Genomic DNA, 16254 nt, shown 5'->3' with positions numbered 1-16254 from the left:
CTGTATTCTACAGGAAAACTCGGATACTGTATTACAAAGAGATTGAGGCGTGGGCTTGGAAACAAAACAAAGCATGAGTACACACGTCCAATGCCTATGACTACAAATAAACTCTCTTGGTAATCAATCTATGTTAGCGAATATTCAGCCATAATTTATGAAAATGTTTGCATAAACTTCGGGAAGTTTAAAGTGCAGTGACTGAAGTCGTATTGTGATACGATCAAGTTTATGAAACTCTTCGGGAACGTTCGAAATTGGATTACGGCAATTGTATCGACAGAGGGGAGGGAAAGGGAGACGGAAAGGTGGCCTATTCCGCGAAAAAAGAGACGCCAGGCTTAGACATAAAACAAATGTATTAAAACTAACATGAGGAAAAACCCCACTCCTTAGATTAATTTTGATTTTCAAGTTATTGTTCTGTGATGTCTGGAAATAATATTATTTCACTTTCTCACGGGTAAGACTATTTTTGGGTCCTAGTTTGCTTTGCCGGAATATACCACAGAAGAACATATATTTTCCCTTGATTAAAGAAACCCACCAAAATAACTGAATGTTGTGAAAGCTGATCCTAAAGCAACAAATTCGAGAGGTGTAGATAAGGTGATAATTACAATGGCTCGGAGGTCTATGTTTCAATTGGACGTCACGGCATCGTTTAATGATTGTCTTGACAAGGTTTTCACCAGCTCTGTCTGGAAGAGAACCAGGATTTCTTAAAGCACGAGCGGAGCAAAATCTGAAAAGGAAAAAGCAAAGAGGGTTTAGTCTGGCGAAGTGAGTTTCTTAGTTTTAGGTTTGTTTTGGAGATAAGATCATAAAACGAAGAGCCGTCATACAAGTTTACCGAAATGAGCTCCTCGTCCATAAAGATGAATACTAAGATAATACTCGGACAGATTTTGAGACTGGACAGCGTCAGTGGTTTCAATCCTTGCAGAATGTCTCTTTTCATCAATAATAAATGGCTACCTGCGAATAGGCGCAGATATCTAGCAAAAAAAAATATCTAAGGGGTGGGGGAAAGGGTTTGCCTGGGATGGAGTACCGCCTAATCCAAAAGGACTAATGCTTCAGAAAACACAATAATCGCCAGCCTTTCAGCTATTAATACTTAACCAGTATTGACAGATGTGCATGTTTATCGGCACAATAGGCTTTTCGTATCAGCTGAATGGGTGCAACCTTGCTCAAAGAGTCGATTACAATATCACGACAATTGAGTGAGACCGCGCAAATGACTTGAGTCTTCAAGAAAATAAAACCAACAGCGCAGCGTAGGCTTGTTAGTTCAACCAGATAAGAAAAAAATGACCCTGCAGGGTAAGGATTAAGATAGTAGGTCTCCAAAATTTTGGAGTTTTATCAAATTTATTCGTCTAAATAAAACTGCAACTCCAGCCGAAGAATCGTAAATTTATGGATCAAACAGCAGACCACAATATAGATATCGGGGTCAAACCTTTAATAATTCATAGTGAACGAAAGCAATTTATCACGTTGAGGGTCAAATACATTGCACCTACCGTCCAGTTCAAAGAGACTGTCAATATCTATACCCAGTAGTTTATCAAAATCCAGGAAGGAATCCTCGTCGAAATTATCTGAGCTTTTTGCATCCTGCAACATTTGTGTAAGGACATCAATATATTGAGCTGCAAGCCATATAACTTCTGTCTTCGTTGGCTTTTTATCTTGTGAGGAAAGTGGTAACAAACTTTTTAAAACTTCAATTTCCTCATTTAAATTCTGCACCCTCTTTCTTTCTCGGGCGTTGGCTATTCTGCGCTGTTTACTGATCCCAGTTAAACGCGGACCACGCCGCTTTCTCTTCTTTTTCTCCTCATTGAAAACCGCAGCTTCAAGCTCGTCAGCCATGGCTGTAAATGAAACCTGTTTGGAGTTATGACTTGGAATAAGTCCTTTATATAAAGCCCAGCCCGTATTGGTTTCACCTGTCCGTTTGCCGGATGCCTGAGCCTTTGAAGTGGAGTGGAACTGAGAGATAAAAACATTACTTATCACTAGCCTTACAGACATAGACCGCCCTCGGAGATGTTTATATATGAAATGACATACCCGTCGAAAAAAAAATCGCATTCTTTTCAAGCAGGTTTGAAATTTTGACTAGGAGCGAGTGTTTTTTACAATCCATACCTTATACGTTTCGCGGCGGCGCTTGATACCAGGGGATATTTGAGTTGAATGGGGCTCAAAGATAAAGAAAAACTTATCACTGTCCTCACAACAATAAACGACCGAAATGTTTATTAATTAAACAAAACAGCGACCCAAAAAAAACAGTCATTGAATTTTTCTATTCTTTTTTGGAATCATCGTTATAAATTCATAAACATTATTTCGCTGATTTTTAAAATTTATTTCAAAACGATACTTTTCTTATTGAACAGACTTAATTCCTTTTAATTCGTCGTAATGATCCGCGGAACATTCAAATCTTATCAGTTATAAAAACTAACTAGTGATTTTTTTAAACAGCTTATTACATTTAAATGATAAATGCAAATGTTTATAATCTTTAGGACGCACTCGTCAGCAGAGAGAATGGAAATCAGAAGGAAAGATTGTTAAGATGACACAATTACTTTCAGTCGCATTAGGCAAATTTTATTTTCGTGACAGAAAAATCAGTTTTGAATAATGTTAGCCAACTTTTAAAACTTAATGTCTTACCTAAACCTCTTGCAATAAAATTTTGCAATGTATTAACCCGCAAGGATCTTCGACACACTGGCGGCAATCGAGCCAATATTGTGTTAATTAACACCCTTATAATAACATAGATTGGGAATGGACACTTATCTGCCCGAAAAAATATCCATTAGACTTCAGGCACAGAAGCGTTTGAAGAATACTTCCTTTTATAGGCCCTAAGGTTGTAACAAAAAAAAAAAAACGCGGACAGTTTTGCAGCTTGCTGCGGGTCTCAGCCAAAAGGGTATAGCTTTGCCTGTAGCCTTGCATGTATCTTAAGGTGGGAAGTCCGCGTTTGATAGATGCGGCTTGGAATTATTTCAATTTAGACGCCATAAAAGGAAACAGAAAAGGGTATAGATATTTTAATGCAAAATTTGAGGGAAGCGACGGTAGTATCATGGCCGACATAATAACAATTGTTTTGGTTTTGGTCCCGGACTTTCAAAAACTGATTTTAGAGTGTCGCTAGCCTCGGATTAGACGATTTTCCTTGCACTCCTTTTATAATGCTGTAGCCAATAAAGTTTCGGGTCTCTTTCACCCCCGAAAATGAAATCTTCCTTGTAGACCCGAAACGTATTTGTCACTCAAAGGATAGCACACAGGATTACGTCAGGATTTCGAGCTGGGAGAACGGAGGCTTGGCAATAGCCAAAAGATGACTTGTAAGTATGCACATCTTTCCAAATAAATTTCCCGGACAGCTGTCACCTCGTTGTCAATCCACGTAGTGAGTTGAAGTCTGTAAAAACATTAAGGAGAGTTATGAGAGTTACATGGACGTGCTCCAGTGCAGTGAATGGCATTTGGAAATGTACAAATTGACAATTTGGATCCTAAAAATAACTAAATATAATTATTCATCTTCCCTGCCGGTTGAGGACATAAACCATATATTTAAGCCACCCTGTCAAGCAGTGTTGTGTTTTTTTTTCGTTGTTTAGGTTTAGCTAAAAGCCTCCCGCAGGGACACCAAGCGTTCCATCTACCATCAAAGAAAGATCATTGTCTTTCCGAAAACAGATTAATTTCTCACTGAAGAATCCAAAACATTTAGTGGGCTTCAGCTGGAAGAAAAATGCCTTTTTTGTTTATCGGTTATCCTAAGGATTTATGGAAAGTCCTCACTAGCTACTCACACTTAAGTCCAAGCCGAGAGAAGGTAGTTCCGATAAGACGGGCCGGTCACTGCATTTGGAAGTGACTGGTTAGCAGTGGTCCTATGGGACATGACTCGTGTTTTACAAATTCAATTAACCATTTTAGTAGTGTATCTATCAGAGTTAGACCACTTTAAGACCTGTCCGCTACTTATGATGGCTACACGTGCCGGGCATGCCGACAAAGTTTTAAACATTGACTTTGATGAATAACAACTTTTAAAAAAGGTAACCCTTTATGGTGTAACTACTACACCCTATTGATTGGTAACTATCACGTTCACCCGTTCATTTGCAATAAAAACGGAAGAAAAGAGTCAGTTCTCAATTCTTGTTGATGCGGTTGACTCGAGTAGACAAGCTTTAAATTATCTACTTTCGTAAAAATTCTCGTTGGACCTCCTACGGCGAGATTGTTATAATCCAAGTTTCGATCTAAAGCTGGGTTCTTAGTTGACGTGATTTATGAAGAACAAAGCTAACACAAACAACTTATAAAAATATTCGATATAAGAATATAGGTTGAGCGTAGGATAAAATTCTCATATTTAGTTAGCCAACACCTCAAATGCATATTTAACTATACAAACCTACGTTTGAATTGTTCTTTTGTTTCTTAAGGTAAACATTTTTGCTTGAAAGATTCATAACAACCAAATACCTTATAAGCATGTGTTAATTTTAAAGTTTTAGATTAGTTGATGGTTGGCTAAAGGAATGACCTGTGATCTGTAAACTTCGCGGTAGTCTACTCAAAACACGATCACTAAAAACATCAGAAAAAAAAGTCGGCGGTGCGTCAGTGTGTCAGCAAAAGTTCCTGAAAATAATGAAATATGCCTCCTTCAACTGTAGAGCGATGCACGGACAAAGAAGACTCACTCCAAAATTGCAAACGAAAGAAGCGACGCGCTCCAAGATTAACTGGGGTTAGCAAACAGCGAAGAAAAGCAAATGCGCGGGAAAGAGATCGAGTAAACATCCTGAATAACTATATTCAAATTCTACGAACTTTAATTCCTCAAACACAGAACAATTACAGGGTTACCAAGTTTGATGTCATAGTGGGTGCTACTTTGTACATCTCGCAGCTTTCATCCATCTTGAAGGAACAAGGAGTTTTGGTTGGCAAACGGATCGAAGACGTTCAAGACCCTAAAACTGAGTTATCAGCTCTGCAAGAAACGGAAACCTGAACACCTCTTTAAGACCTCAAAGTTTACAAACTGTGATTAACTCCAAATTAAGCCGAGATTTTGAATTGCAAAAGTTCAAATGTTAGTAATCTTAGATAACCAGTTATTTTTTTTATCTAGAAGATAAAATAACGCGTTTTACTGGACTTAAAATTACAACTTAGAGCGGTTCAGCTTCTGACGGAATTTCGTTTAAGCCTTGTTCCACTTTTGTTTTGCTGTTTACCGACTTCTTAACAGCAAGAGTCAACAATTTGTAATAGCCTCGATACAGTGCATTCAAAGCCTCTTTTCTAAGCTAGGCACAACAATGTTGTATCACCGAGAGATGAAAATAAACTCAGTACAGTTCTCATACCCATCTACTTTTTGTGTGTTGAGTTTCTTTTGAATTCTTTAACTTTTACAAAACTTAAGACATGTTTGAATGATTTACCAAAATACAACTGATAAGAGTGAAAGCAATCATCGATGAAAAGATTCTTTTCAAACAACAATGTTTCCCTCAGGCGAGAGGTGATGTCTATTTTTATTCATTTTTATTCATTTTTATTCATTTTTATTCATACATCAGAAAAGTATGTACCAGCTAAGAAAGGCAGTTTTTATGAATATTGCTGACGATTACCAAGTTTTTGCTCCTATTTCTTCTGAGAAATCTGATGCGAAACTATTCATTTAAATTTTTCAGCAATTATACTTTATCTTTTCAATTTTGGAGCAGATTAAAATGGTTCCTTCGGCTTCTTTCAAAATCAGCCAAACGTAAAACCCTATCACAGATAAGCCACAATTTGAGCCATAACTTATACTTAAATTATTAGTTGTTATTCAAGTAATAATCTTCGTCCTTGACCCGGTCTAAGACAGGAATTTATGACTTTTTCCGTCCTCAACCAAAATCTGAGAAAGATAACGGATTAAGGAACGCAAATATACAGTTACACATTAGACCGGAATGTGTTTTGAGAGAGTTTGAAATTCTTTACCCCCCAGTTTAGTTTTTGACAAATTACCCGCTGAGAGAATAAACTCGAGCAATGCATATTTTTGCAGAAGTTGTTTCGATCCGTTTAACGAACAAGGACTAATAAGAAGAGATTTAAATTTGAGCTTTCACGGGGCAGAGGTTTTAAAACAGTTAACACAGATACCAAAGGTGAGAAGAGTATGCATTTGATTTGCCGAAATGTTGCTCTAATAGTGATTAACCTCTAAGTCATTCGCCGTTAAATTGTATGTTGTTTTGCTGGCACGCGCAGTACAAATCGTTTTGACTTAGTGCGTGTGCTTTAGCAATCAAGATTTCAGATCAAATAGGCAATATATGTAATCTGATAAGCCATCAGTTTTTGCACATCCCGAATATATTTTTGCCAAGTAAATTTCGCAGCCTTCGCCCAAAATATTTTAAACCAAAGGTCGCATTCATATTCTCTTAATATTCAGTTCAGGTAAGACAGGGTACAAATATTTGCATGTTACGATTTCTAAGTGACATCTCACTTTTTATTTGACTGATATTCATAACCTGCTGTAAGTTTACAGACCAAGTAGTCTCGTTCTCTGCTACAATTAGAGATACTATCAAAATGCACATCGGTAACTTCTTTGTTCATAAAAGCAACTTGGCCCAGAGATGGCCGCAATTACCAAAGTTATTGTTCGGGACAATAGCTTATTGCGGTAGGTACTGAATAACACGTTTGCCCCCCAAAGTTAATAACTGAGATACCTCGGCCGGATGAGATGAAATAACTAATGTATATCGCGAATCGCTGTTGCGACATTGTTATAGTACAAAACTCTGTATTGTTTTCTTTTTGAGTGGAAAGCAGTGTATGTACTTTTACATTTAGTTGATTTCACTACAGAAAGGAGCAATTACGTTTGGCTGTTTCCAGATGGATAACTCTCGAAAACCTGTCGATAGTCTGGCGAAACCTACCGAGCAATGCCGACAAATTAAAAAAAAAAACCGAAAAATGGAAATCTACGATCGAAAAGCGCCGAGACAAACTCTAACAACTCTTCCTAATTAATTCTATTTATGATATGATTAGGATTAAAGTTGCAAGCAGAGCTTGCTATTGAGCAATTGCGGTTATGGAGGTTTTATTCCATTCGATGCGGTTATCCGGTTCCTAAGAAATTCGAATTAACATTACCGACTGAGAAACACAGTTCTTAACATAAACTTTCTCGCAAAACGTACAGATAATCAAAAATTTCTTAATATTCGATTTTTGTTGGGTGCACTTAGTGTTGACATAGCATGTTGTAGGGTAAAGTAAGCTTTTTTTCCTTGAAATTGTTTGAGTTGGTACAAAATTAGATTTCTCACGGCAAATATTTCATTCACAAGCAAATACAACAGGGCTGTTTTATCAACAATGAAAAGAATGACTTGTGACTGATAACTATGGGGTCCTGTCGAGAGTATTTAACTGAAATGATTTTGTACAAACAGGGCTTAAAGATGGTGAATTCACTGGCAAGTGTTGGGGTCATGCACTCATCTGTGTGTAGCAATTACAAGTTTGATTCACCGGCTTCAGTGCCTTCGTCGCCAGCTCAAGCAAAGAAAAAGCACAAGAGACGGGGACCAAGACTTACAGGAGTCAGTAAACAAAGAAAGACAGCAAACGCAAGAGAGAGGAATAGAGTACAAGCTATCAACAGCGCCTTTGAGACTTTACGCGATTTAATACCTCTACTTCCAACAGAGAAACGGCCATCTAAGATAGAAACAGTACGACTGGCTGCACTTTATATTCATCATCTCACAGAACTGTTGAAAAACAATCGACAATGTGAGTCGACTTTAACGAAGCCTCAAGGAAAAAGCGACGCGTACTTAGTTACAGTGAAAGAGGAAAGTTCTTCTGATTCAGATTTTTGAAACTAAAATTTGACATACAGTAAACTTGCTGCGATCTAAAATTTTCTTCAGTCTTGAAGAGTTTAAGTAAGACAACAACAGTGACGACAATTTCATTTGTCCTCAATTTTACCTTTCCATAATGGAAACATTCTAAACCACGCTACTGTGGAATGTAAGGGTATTCTGCATTCTATGCAGATAATAGCGGATGCGCGAACCTCTGCGAAGATAATCAGACCCTTAGGCGTGCAGGTTTTTCAGTTAAAACAGGTTCATTTAGAATGAAAAGAAACTGAGCTGTTTATAGACAGCATATATATATATATATATAAATTCCTCAAATTAAAAGAGTTGTACCGAACTCTGACTTCAGTTAGTTGTGTGTTCCCATTTTTCCTTGCGTCACAAAACAAGTGACCCTCCCTCAGTTTACTCATTATTGAGTAGTGCCACTTCCTTGTATAGTCATAAACTGAGAGTTATAATGTTACCTCTATCTTCTAAAGAGTAACATTATAACCCCAAAGAGTTATAATGTTACCTTCAAGATTCATTTTTCTCCATGGTTTTAAAAATCTTGCCGGGTCAGCATGCCTTACTAAATAGCTCTAAAGGCCAGGGTTCAGGCCTAGGGGAGGTCATTTTGTTGTATTCTTAAGCTAACAATGCCTGATTCCACCCCAACATGATCCGTGTAAAGAGACAGATCAACAAACTGAAAGGGAAACCCGAGGAAATACTGGATTGGTTTCCTGCAATGCACCGGTATCCTTACCAAGAAGAGACGAAATACCTTTGGTTGCTAATGCTACTGAAAGAGGGATATGCTTCCAATACTTCCAAAGAATAAGGCACATGGCTGGTAATCAGACCTGCCTATCCAGTTGTTGTTTTAGAGCCAAACTCCTTTACACCTCTTAACTAGGAAAACGGCCCACAGAGCTATCTCGAAAAACCACGGATAACAGAGAAGGGAAAACAATAAAAGCAAATCAAAGGACTGTTCAACTCCTACGCCTCTGAGACTTTTATGATAAGAGAAAAATAATAAAGAGTGGTTAATGACCACACCCCTAGTAATTCAGATTTCAGCACTCTGCTATCCTCTGTATCCTGACTCAATTCAGTCGTTACCACTGGTAACAATATCTATCACGATATCTAATATTCGTGATACTTTGACTTTATTTTACATATATACACTACAGAAATTATTTGATTAACTGGAACGGACTAAATGTGTTGGGAGTTTAATTACGGAATGAACAATATCCCCGCATTGTGTTGATTAAACTTTTGAACCAGAACTTTTCTCGGAATTCACAACCTTCCATGCCAGAGAAAAGGATGATATTACAAACGAACTACAGAGACAAAGCCTGTCGTCTTTGTTTTATTAGGTTCCCATTCCTCTTCTGGCAAGGTTCCCATGGCATGGTATGGCGTGGGTTGCTTGCTTTAAATCTACTTGTGGAGTTGACATAGATTCCCGAATTCTTCGAGTTAAAATTTCTCTTATCCTGAAATCTTCAGTGGAAAAATTACTATATGCTTCCCAAATTAAACTTGCCAATGAAATGGGAATAAAGGAAGTGAAGAGATACTTTCTATTTCTCAAAGTTGGTCTTGAAATCGGTGAGAGAGCACTATCGCACAGAGCGAAAAACCTTTATCAAAAAGTTGATCATGTTTTGCATGTAGCTACAGTTTCCAGGGGTCAAGAACGTAAACGTTCTTGTTTCTCATTCACCATTAAACGAACCCATTTTTCTTCTGTACTGCTGTGTCCCAAAAATTCTGGATGAAGATGTTGCATCCGTAAACGGTTAAATCACTACATTGTCCGCTTCACTTTAGTAGAATATTTTCTCTTGGGTGAAACCTGAAATCGTTTCGTGATCGTCATTTCGACTTTCCTTCATTGATACCAGAGTTGCCTGATCTAAAAACAGTCTGTTATACTTCATAGGCGGTATTACTCGCCGACAAAGACGGTTTTCGTTTTGATAAAACAGTTTTTACAGCAAAATTAGGCAGTGAATGAAAAGGTCATTATAAACAACGGTTAGTAACGGGAGAATGGAAATCTTACTAAAGTCGGTTTATCTCAAGAAAACTCATATGGTTCGTCAGCCAACGTGTGCATATTACAAAATGTGTTCACTTTTTCATGTGTTCCATCAATCTTTGTTTTTTTTTTTGTTGGCTGAACATCCATTACAGCTTGAAAAATTGGTTTGCGTCCCAGGAGACAAGCAAAGGAAATTGTGAGTGAACTTTTAAGTGCTACGTGTACGCTTGAAAACTCCGGTCCATCATAGAAGAGAAACAGTTTGTGCGTGGTTTAGCTTGCAAATTTTGTGTTCTCGACTTTTCACGTTTTATCTTAGTCTTCACATCTTAAATACTGAGAAAACTGACGGCTGTTGTGATCATCAAGGAAGAAATTCCGATGGATTTATCGACGCTTGTTATCGCACTTCTATAGCTTAGCGAATTCAAATCATCACTACATACTTTTACACTTGTGTGGGCAAAGATTGAAACAACACGATATATTCCGACTTATTCGTTTATTTATGTAGACTGTTGTCCAATTTGTACTTTATGACTCAATTATATAAATCCGGAGAAACGTTGGCTGATTCTCGAGTTCCCGGCTATCATAAAATGATATTGAGCTAAAAAGGGCGCTTGAAGTCTGTGATTAAACAACTGAAACAACTTGTCAACGCTGGTCTGGTATATATTCTCAATAAGGCCGCCCGATAAATTCCGTCCTTTTTGACCAGTAATAGATCCACCGCGTGTTAAAAATACTTTTATTTACGAACATAATCCTTCTTAACTTCTTACAAGACGATTGTTGGAGAAATAAAAATACCAAAGGAATTATCTCTTTCAGTCGGAAACCAAAACAAGTCAAGTTTGTTTGGTATCACATGAAATACCAATTTGTTTTCTCATCGGTTTAACTCGCAATGAAAATACATCGTGCGGGTTTTATGTTATCATCAAGAGCAACCGCCTATTTGACTAAACTTAACCTAGATTTCCTTTTATTTAAGGACTCTTGAATTTGGGTGATCCAAGATCAGTGGGATTCTTGACGTTCTTGACCTCGAGGCGATTTTTAAAACTTGCGTCAGTTCCTTTTGTGATCTGAAGTTTATAAGATAGACAGTTTTCCTATTTTTTAACGTCAGTGAAGTATCTTCATTTACGTGTTTGTTATGACTCGATGTCTGAACTACCATGAAGAAATGTGCCATTAGCGTAATGATGATTAAATTGTCTGTTTTACACGGACATCAACGGGTTGAACACAGAATCTTGTGATGAAAATTTAAATACTAATCCAGCGAAAATCAGTTTTCGTCTAAAGATCCCTCTGAGTCTGTAAAAAAGGATAGAAACAGCATTATAAAAAAAACTTCAAAACTAGGAGCTGTACAATACGACAAAGTACAATTTTTAGAGGTGTTTTCATAACACGAAGACAATAACAAAAATTTGGTGAATTATTTATTTACCTGTGAGAAATAAAAGTTCATAGGCGTCCAGATTCAGCTGTGATACTGCGGAGCAATCATTAAGGCCAAAAATGTCGGACACTGTAGAATAAAAATACGCGAAAATATTAGATAAAATTTTTATCACAACACTTCAACGTGAAGGCATAAGGAAAAATTTTACAAACACCACTAACCTGCCATATCTACAAACGTTAGGTCCAAACTTTGACGAATTTCATCAGAGTCATCGCATGTATTTTCAACAGTATTGTCGGTTTTCAGTTTTTCTAACAGGTCAGTGAGAAATTTGATATAAGTTGCTGCCATCCAAATGACTTCAGTCTTGGTTGGTCGTTTCTCAAATGGCGAGAGTGGAATTAACTCCCGAAGGTTTTCAATATGTGAATTTAAAGCGTGTACTCTTCGTCTCTCTCTTTCATTTGCCATTTTTCGTTGTTTGCTGACTCCCGTCAATCGAGGTGGTCGCCGTTTCGTCTTCTTCTTGGCATTTTTATCAGCCTTCGAGTCTTTACCTTCGATTTCTTTTTTACCCATTTCAACTTAACGTGACTGTTTGATGTAAGTGGCGATGCTGTTGCGGAGATGTTCGCTGTCTCATGGAATGCGCGATATAAACAAATGCAAACAAAATACAACCCAATACAAGTCAAATACAAACAATCTCCTCCCACTTTTGAAGTGATCAGCTAGATCCAGTTACACCATAGTTACACCTCCGCAGTATCAGTCCATGAAGAAATTAATTCTTAGACACGACAAACTGCAAATCACTTGACCTTTACTCACAAAAAACGTTTCCAAGTCATCAATACAGCAATCTCTATTTTTAACGTAAAGAGCGTCAGGAAGGAAAGTTATTGACGGATACTTCAAACAGTTGTAAGGGTTAATTTCAGCTTATCGGCCAGCGATTTGGTTAAAGAGAGGTCATTTGGTATGAAATATATTTACGAGAGAAAATGACCTCTATTGTGCAACAAATCACCCTGATTTACTATATATTGCCATGATGACAAGGGCAACAATAAGAATATTGAGTCTTGCGGATGTCACCGCCGGAAACAGTTCTTCCCACTTAATTTTCTCAATCATTATTTCATCGAGGCTTACGCCTCACTACGGACTTCACAAGTACAGACATGGAAAATGCCGCTGGGGTTAATTAATTGTTTCCCTGAAAAAACTACTGCTTGTTTCTATTTCAAGCCCATTTTCCAATAACTCTTAGGAACTTGTCGTGTCATATGCATTTGCAGATAGCGTGTGGTACGACCAAATGTGACTCTGTTTTAGGATTATCTTCAGTAATTCCGGATACTTTTCAGTCTAAACCTGCAGCATGTGTTTGCCAAAAACGCTGCTCATTTTGACCACCGCAAGGTAATTATTTTAATCTGTTTCTCCTAAAAAAAGAGGGGCATTGGCTCATTCTAGAATGAATTCAGCGGAACAGAAGAGTTGGTGTGCTAGACACGACAAACACAAATTAAAACCAGCTGAGAATTATATTACTTTGCGGTAAAAAAGTTAATTGTATAATGGAAACTTAAACATTTCAAATGGGCACATGCAATAGACCACTTATCCACAGGAAACTCCCACTAGAAAGTGGCTTTTTAAGTATGAGCTTAGGTTAAAAAAACGTAAGTAGAACAGAGTCCTCATTTCACTTAACATTCTAGCTAAATACTTTAGTATGATATCGTAAATGCAATAAATGGTATTTCCTCGTGCTTCACCAGGAATCCACTCGGAAGAGAATAAAAAGAGAAGGAAAACGACTTGTAAAGGTCCTGTTTTGTCCATATCGTCTTGACACCATCACTGTCCAAATTTTTTTATGCTCGTCATAATCAATATTTGTAACACCCATGACGTCTTCTACCACAAATGTCCATGGCATAGGAAGATTATAATGAAATACTATCTTGAATGGCCAGACTACCTTGCTGCAGCTTACAATAAGCTGTGGGTATAAAATCATGTATAAATATCAGTGGTCGGGGAGTTTGTCGGTTGAGTCCCATCGGTTCATTGACGACCTGAATGTTGACCACGTCGTTATTTTTCTAAACTTAGACTAATAGATCATAATGAGTTTTGGTAACTAGCTGTACTCATAAAAGCCACATTCATTTCTGTGGATTTTGGCTCGTAGATTGAGTCCTTCCCAGTTGACGTAAGGTAATTTGCGGTTGTTTTGATGTCTGCGTTTTCTTAAGAATTTGGCCAGTTTGGTGTTTCCGGAAGGTTTGATGTTTACTAAATCAAACTCGTAGAGTCTTAATGGAAACTTTTAATTTATCGATGTACAAGTAGAAAAGTCTCATATTCATGGTTCAAACTTAACTTCAGAGTTATAGGGTATGGAGGATGGCTTCAAGCGTTCTTATTTGATAGAAAGAAAAAAAATGAGAAATGTAATCGCATTATTCGTAGATGAGAAGTACGTGCTGATAAATAGTGAGCTGGCTGGTTTTCAATATAATTTCGGTGATTAGAAGAGTTATTTTTTTGTTTTGACTGTTTAACTTGGGAGTGAGAATCAAAAGTTCACTGTGCTGACTGATTATTCAATCAGATGGTGACGAATAATACAGATGGCAAGCATTTGGCTCAAATATTTGACAATAAAAAATGAGTTTGATGATCCTTTTTGGTGAACTTTGTTTAAAACTCGAGTTCTTTCAATGAATCTTCTTGTTTATTGTTCATCTAAGGCTATCAAAGCCATATTTGGATCCGTGTTTGCCTAGCTTTTTTCTTCAGTTTCATCATGATATAACTCAGTGTGATGAAACCTAAATCGCTTTTTATCAAAGCCAAAGAATCTCTTCTTGGTGCGGTGCCTAACTTTCTTTCCCTAACTTAATGTTACGATGATGAAGGAATGTTGGAGGTTTAGGGACTGTTGGGAAATAAACTTTTCCATAGTTAGTAACTTGCCCACACGGTGTTATCTAACTATTTTCAATAGATGCTTAAAAACCAGGGTATGTTGTGGTTCAGCTGCAGGTTGGAAGAAGCCGTCATGATTCGAATCTTAAATATTCTAAAATTAAATTCAAATTTGCTTATTTCGGTACTTTAATCTTTGAAAGAAACGCGTTCAATGCATTTGATCGTGGAAAAATGTTTCGCATAATTGGGTTAACCCTTTAACTCCCAGATCAAATTTGTCATTCTCCTCACTGTCAATCACACAATTCTTACAGTGTTAGTTCAGAGAATTTATTATTGGATCATCTAATTATCCCCAAATTGATATTTTTCTCTATTCTCATCGCTTATCTGGTTGATATTGTATTGATATTGTAAGGAGAAATTCTGTCTTGGTCACTCATGGGAGTTAAAGAGTTAAGTTAAAATGTTTATTATTTACAGCTGAAAAAGTGTCTTTGAATCTGTATGAACGAGAAAGATCTCTTGTCAAAACATAATCTCAAATGGGACAGTAGCTGCTCCCTCTGCCGAAGGAGTTCGTCAGAGCGGCGCGGCAAGATAGAAGAGTGAGGTGTTTTTGAATGCATGGGACAAGCATTGGCATCAAAGAAAAACGAAAATAATCCCATGGCGTTTGAAAGAAGTAGACAAAAAAAAGCGAATGGAATCGAAAAACATTTCATATCGTGCTTTTGAGTCTGTTGCGTACAATTTTCACTTCAAGAAACTACTAAAAAATGGCTACAATCTTTCGAGAGGCTGTTACGTTGCCATATATGGTAGGATTTCAGTAATTTTATGAAATTTACGCGAAAAGTATCAAAAGTCTCCTTTCTAAATCCGTACTGGTTACAGCAGCGGTAAGAGTTGTAATAGCTCAGTTAAGGCATGGAGTATTCTGATGACAAGTGAATCAGTGAATGTAACATAAAACACTGTCTCGAAGACAGAAATGCATAATTTTATAGCCTGAAGGTTGACAATGATCGATCATGATTTTGTTATTCAATCAACCTACAAAAAACATCATCCAATTTACCCCAAGTTAGTCACTTGCCCTTTAGATTTGATTCATTCGAAGAATTATCGAATGGTAAAATTGAAATGTTAGGACCATTTTCTCTACCATCTGTCCCTAAAGAAAGCTTTTCTTAAAAAGGTTGCAGTTCATTACAATGCTAGAAAGAAATAAAGGACTTTTGTCTTCTTTGCTATCCTGGCTCATGTCAAACAAAGCCTTGTTTGACTAAATAAGAATTTCATTGCACAATTTACTTGTAGAAGCGCTGTTTTATTTTGTCGTCAATTGATCAGCAGGCAGTATCAGTTTAACCTTCAAGATAATGATGAATTATTAGCTGATCAAAATTCACAGAACATTTAAACCACCATTAAAAACAGATTAAATAAAAATATCGCAATTTGCATCTAAATCAAATCAAATGATATAATTTTAATTGATGAGCAGTATCATATGATTGCAAAAAAGAATATACATGGACTAATGTATGGAAATCAGTAGGGTTCCTAGCTTGTAATAGCAAGACACCATGGAAGAGAGGCGGGCTTCAGAGTCTCCTTTACTCTAATAAGAAAGTGTTAACTCATAACAGCAGTTTACTGGAGATTCAACAATTGGATTGTGAGATCAAGAATTTTATCGTGTGGTACTTGTGGAGTTGTTTATGAGAGGGAAGGGAGAATCAACTTTCACGCATTCAAAATTTTGAGCTCATAATCAAATTGTTTTATCGTAAATCTACTATGGTTCAAATCGTAACGACATAACAGGATTATGCGGAAGAGTTAGC

At 37.1% G+C, this 16254-nt stretch overlaps 4 protein-coding genes across 4 annotated transcripts; 2 read left to right on the top strand and 2 right to left on the bottom strand.

Moving 5' to 3' along the window:
- Positions 1 to 722: 722 nt before the first annotated feature.
- On the bottom strand, positions 723 to 1884 carry LOC131791784 (factor in the germline alpha-like). The gene is made up of 2 exons (XM_059109174.2): positions 1533 to 1884; positions 723 to 745 (listed from the first exon to the last, which is right to left on the bottom strand). The coding sequence occupies exons 1-2, from the start codon at positions 1882 to 1884 to the stop codon at positions 723 to 725; spliced, it is 375 nt and encodes a 124-aa protein (XP_058965157.2).
- Positions 1885 to 4720: 2836 nt separating this feature from the next.
- On the top strand, positions 4721 to 5080 carry LOC131791730 (transcription factor 15-like). The gene has a single exon (XM_059109112.1). The coding sequence runs from the start codon at positions 4721 to 4723 to the stop codon at positions 5078 to 5080; it is 360 nt and encodes a 119-aa protein (XP_058965095.1).
- A 2422-nt stretch (positions 5081 to 7502) lies between these two features.
- LOC131791714 (helix-loop-helix protein 2) lies at positions 7503 to 7982 on the top strand. The gene has a single exon (XM_059109088.2). The coding sequence runs from the start codon at positions 7503 to 7505 to the stop codon at positions 7980 to 7982; it is 480 nt and encodes a 159-aa protein (XP_058965071.2).
- Positions 7983 to 10702: 2720 nt separating this feature from the next.
- LOC131791713 (helix-loop-helix protein 15) lies at positions 10703 to 12093 on the bottom strand. Its single transcript, XM_059109087.2, has 3 exons — positions 11674 to 12093; positions 11498 to 11578; positions 10703 to 11361 (listed from the first exon to the last, which is right to left on the bottom strand). The coding sequence occupies exons 1-3, from the start codon at positions 12032 to 12034 to the stop codon at positions 11333 to 11335; spliced, it is 471 nt and encodes a 156-aa protein (XP_058965070.2). The 5' UTR covers positions 12035 to 12093; the 3' UTR covers positions 10703 to 11332.
- Between the last annotated feature and the right edge of the window lie 4161 nt (positions 12094 to 16254).

Source organism: Pocillopora verrucosa, chromosome 10 (assembly GCF_036669915.1).
Source record: "Pocillopora verrucosa isolate sample1 chromosome 10, ASM3666991v2, whole genome shotgun sequence".
Taxonomy (NCBI): Eukaryota; Metazoa; Cnidaria; class Anthozoa; order Scleractinia; family Pocilloporidae; genus Pocillopora; species Pocillopora verrucosa.
Note: the sequence above shows the minus strand (reverse complement) of the source record. Positions and strands in the feature narration are given on the sequence as shown.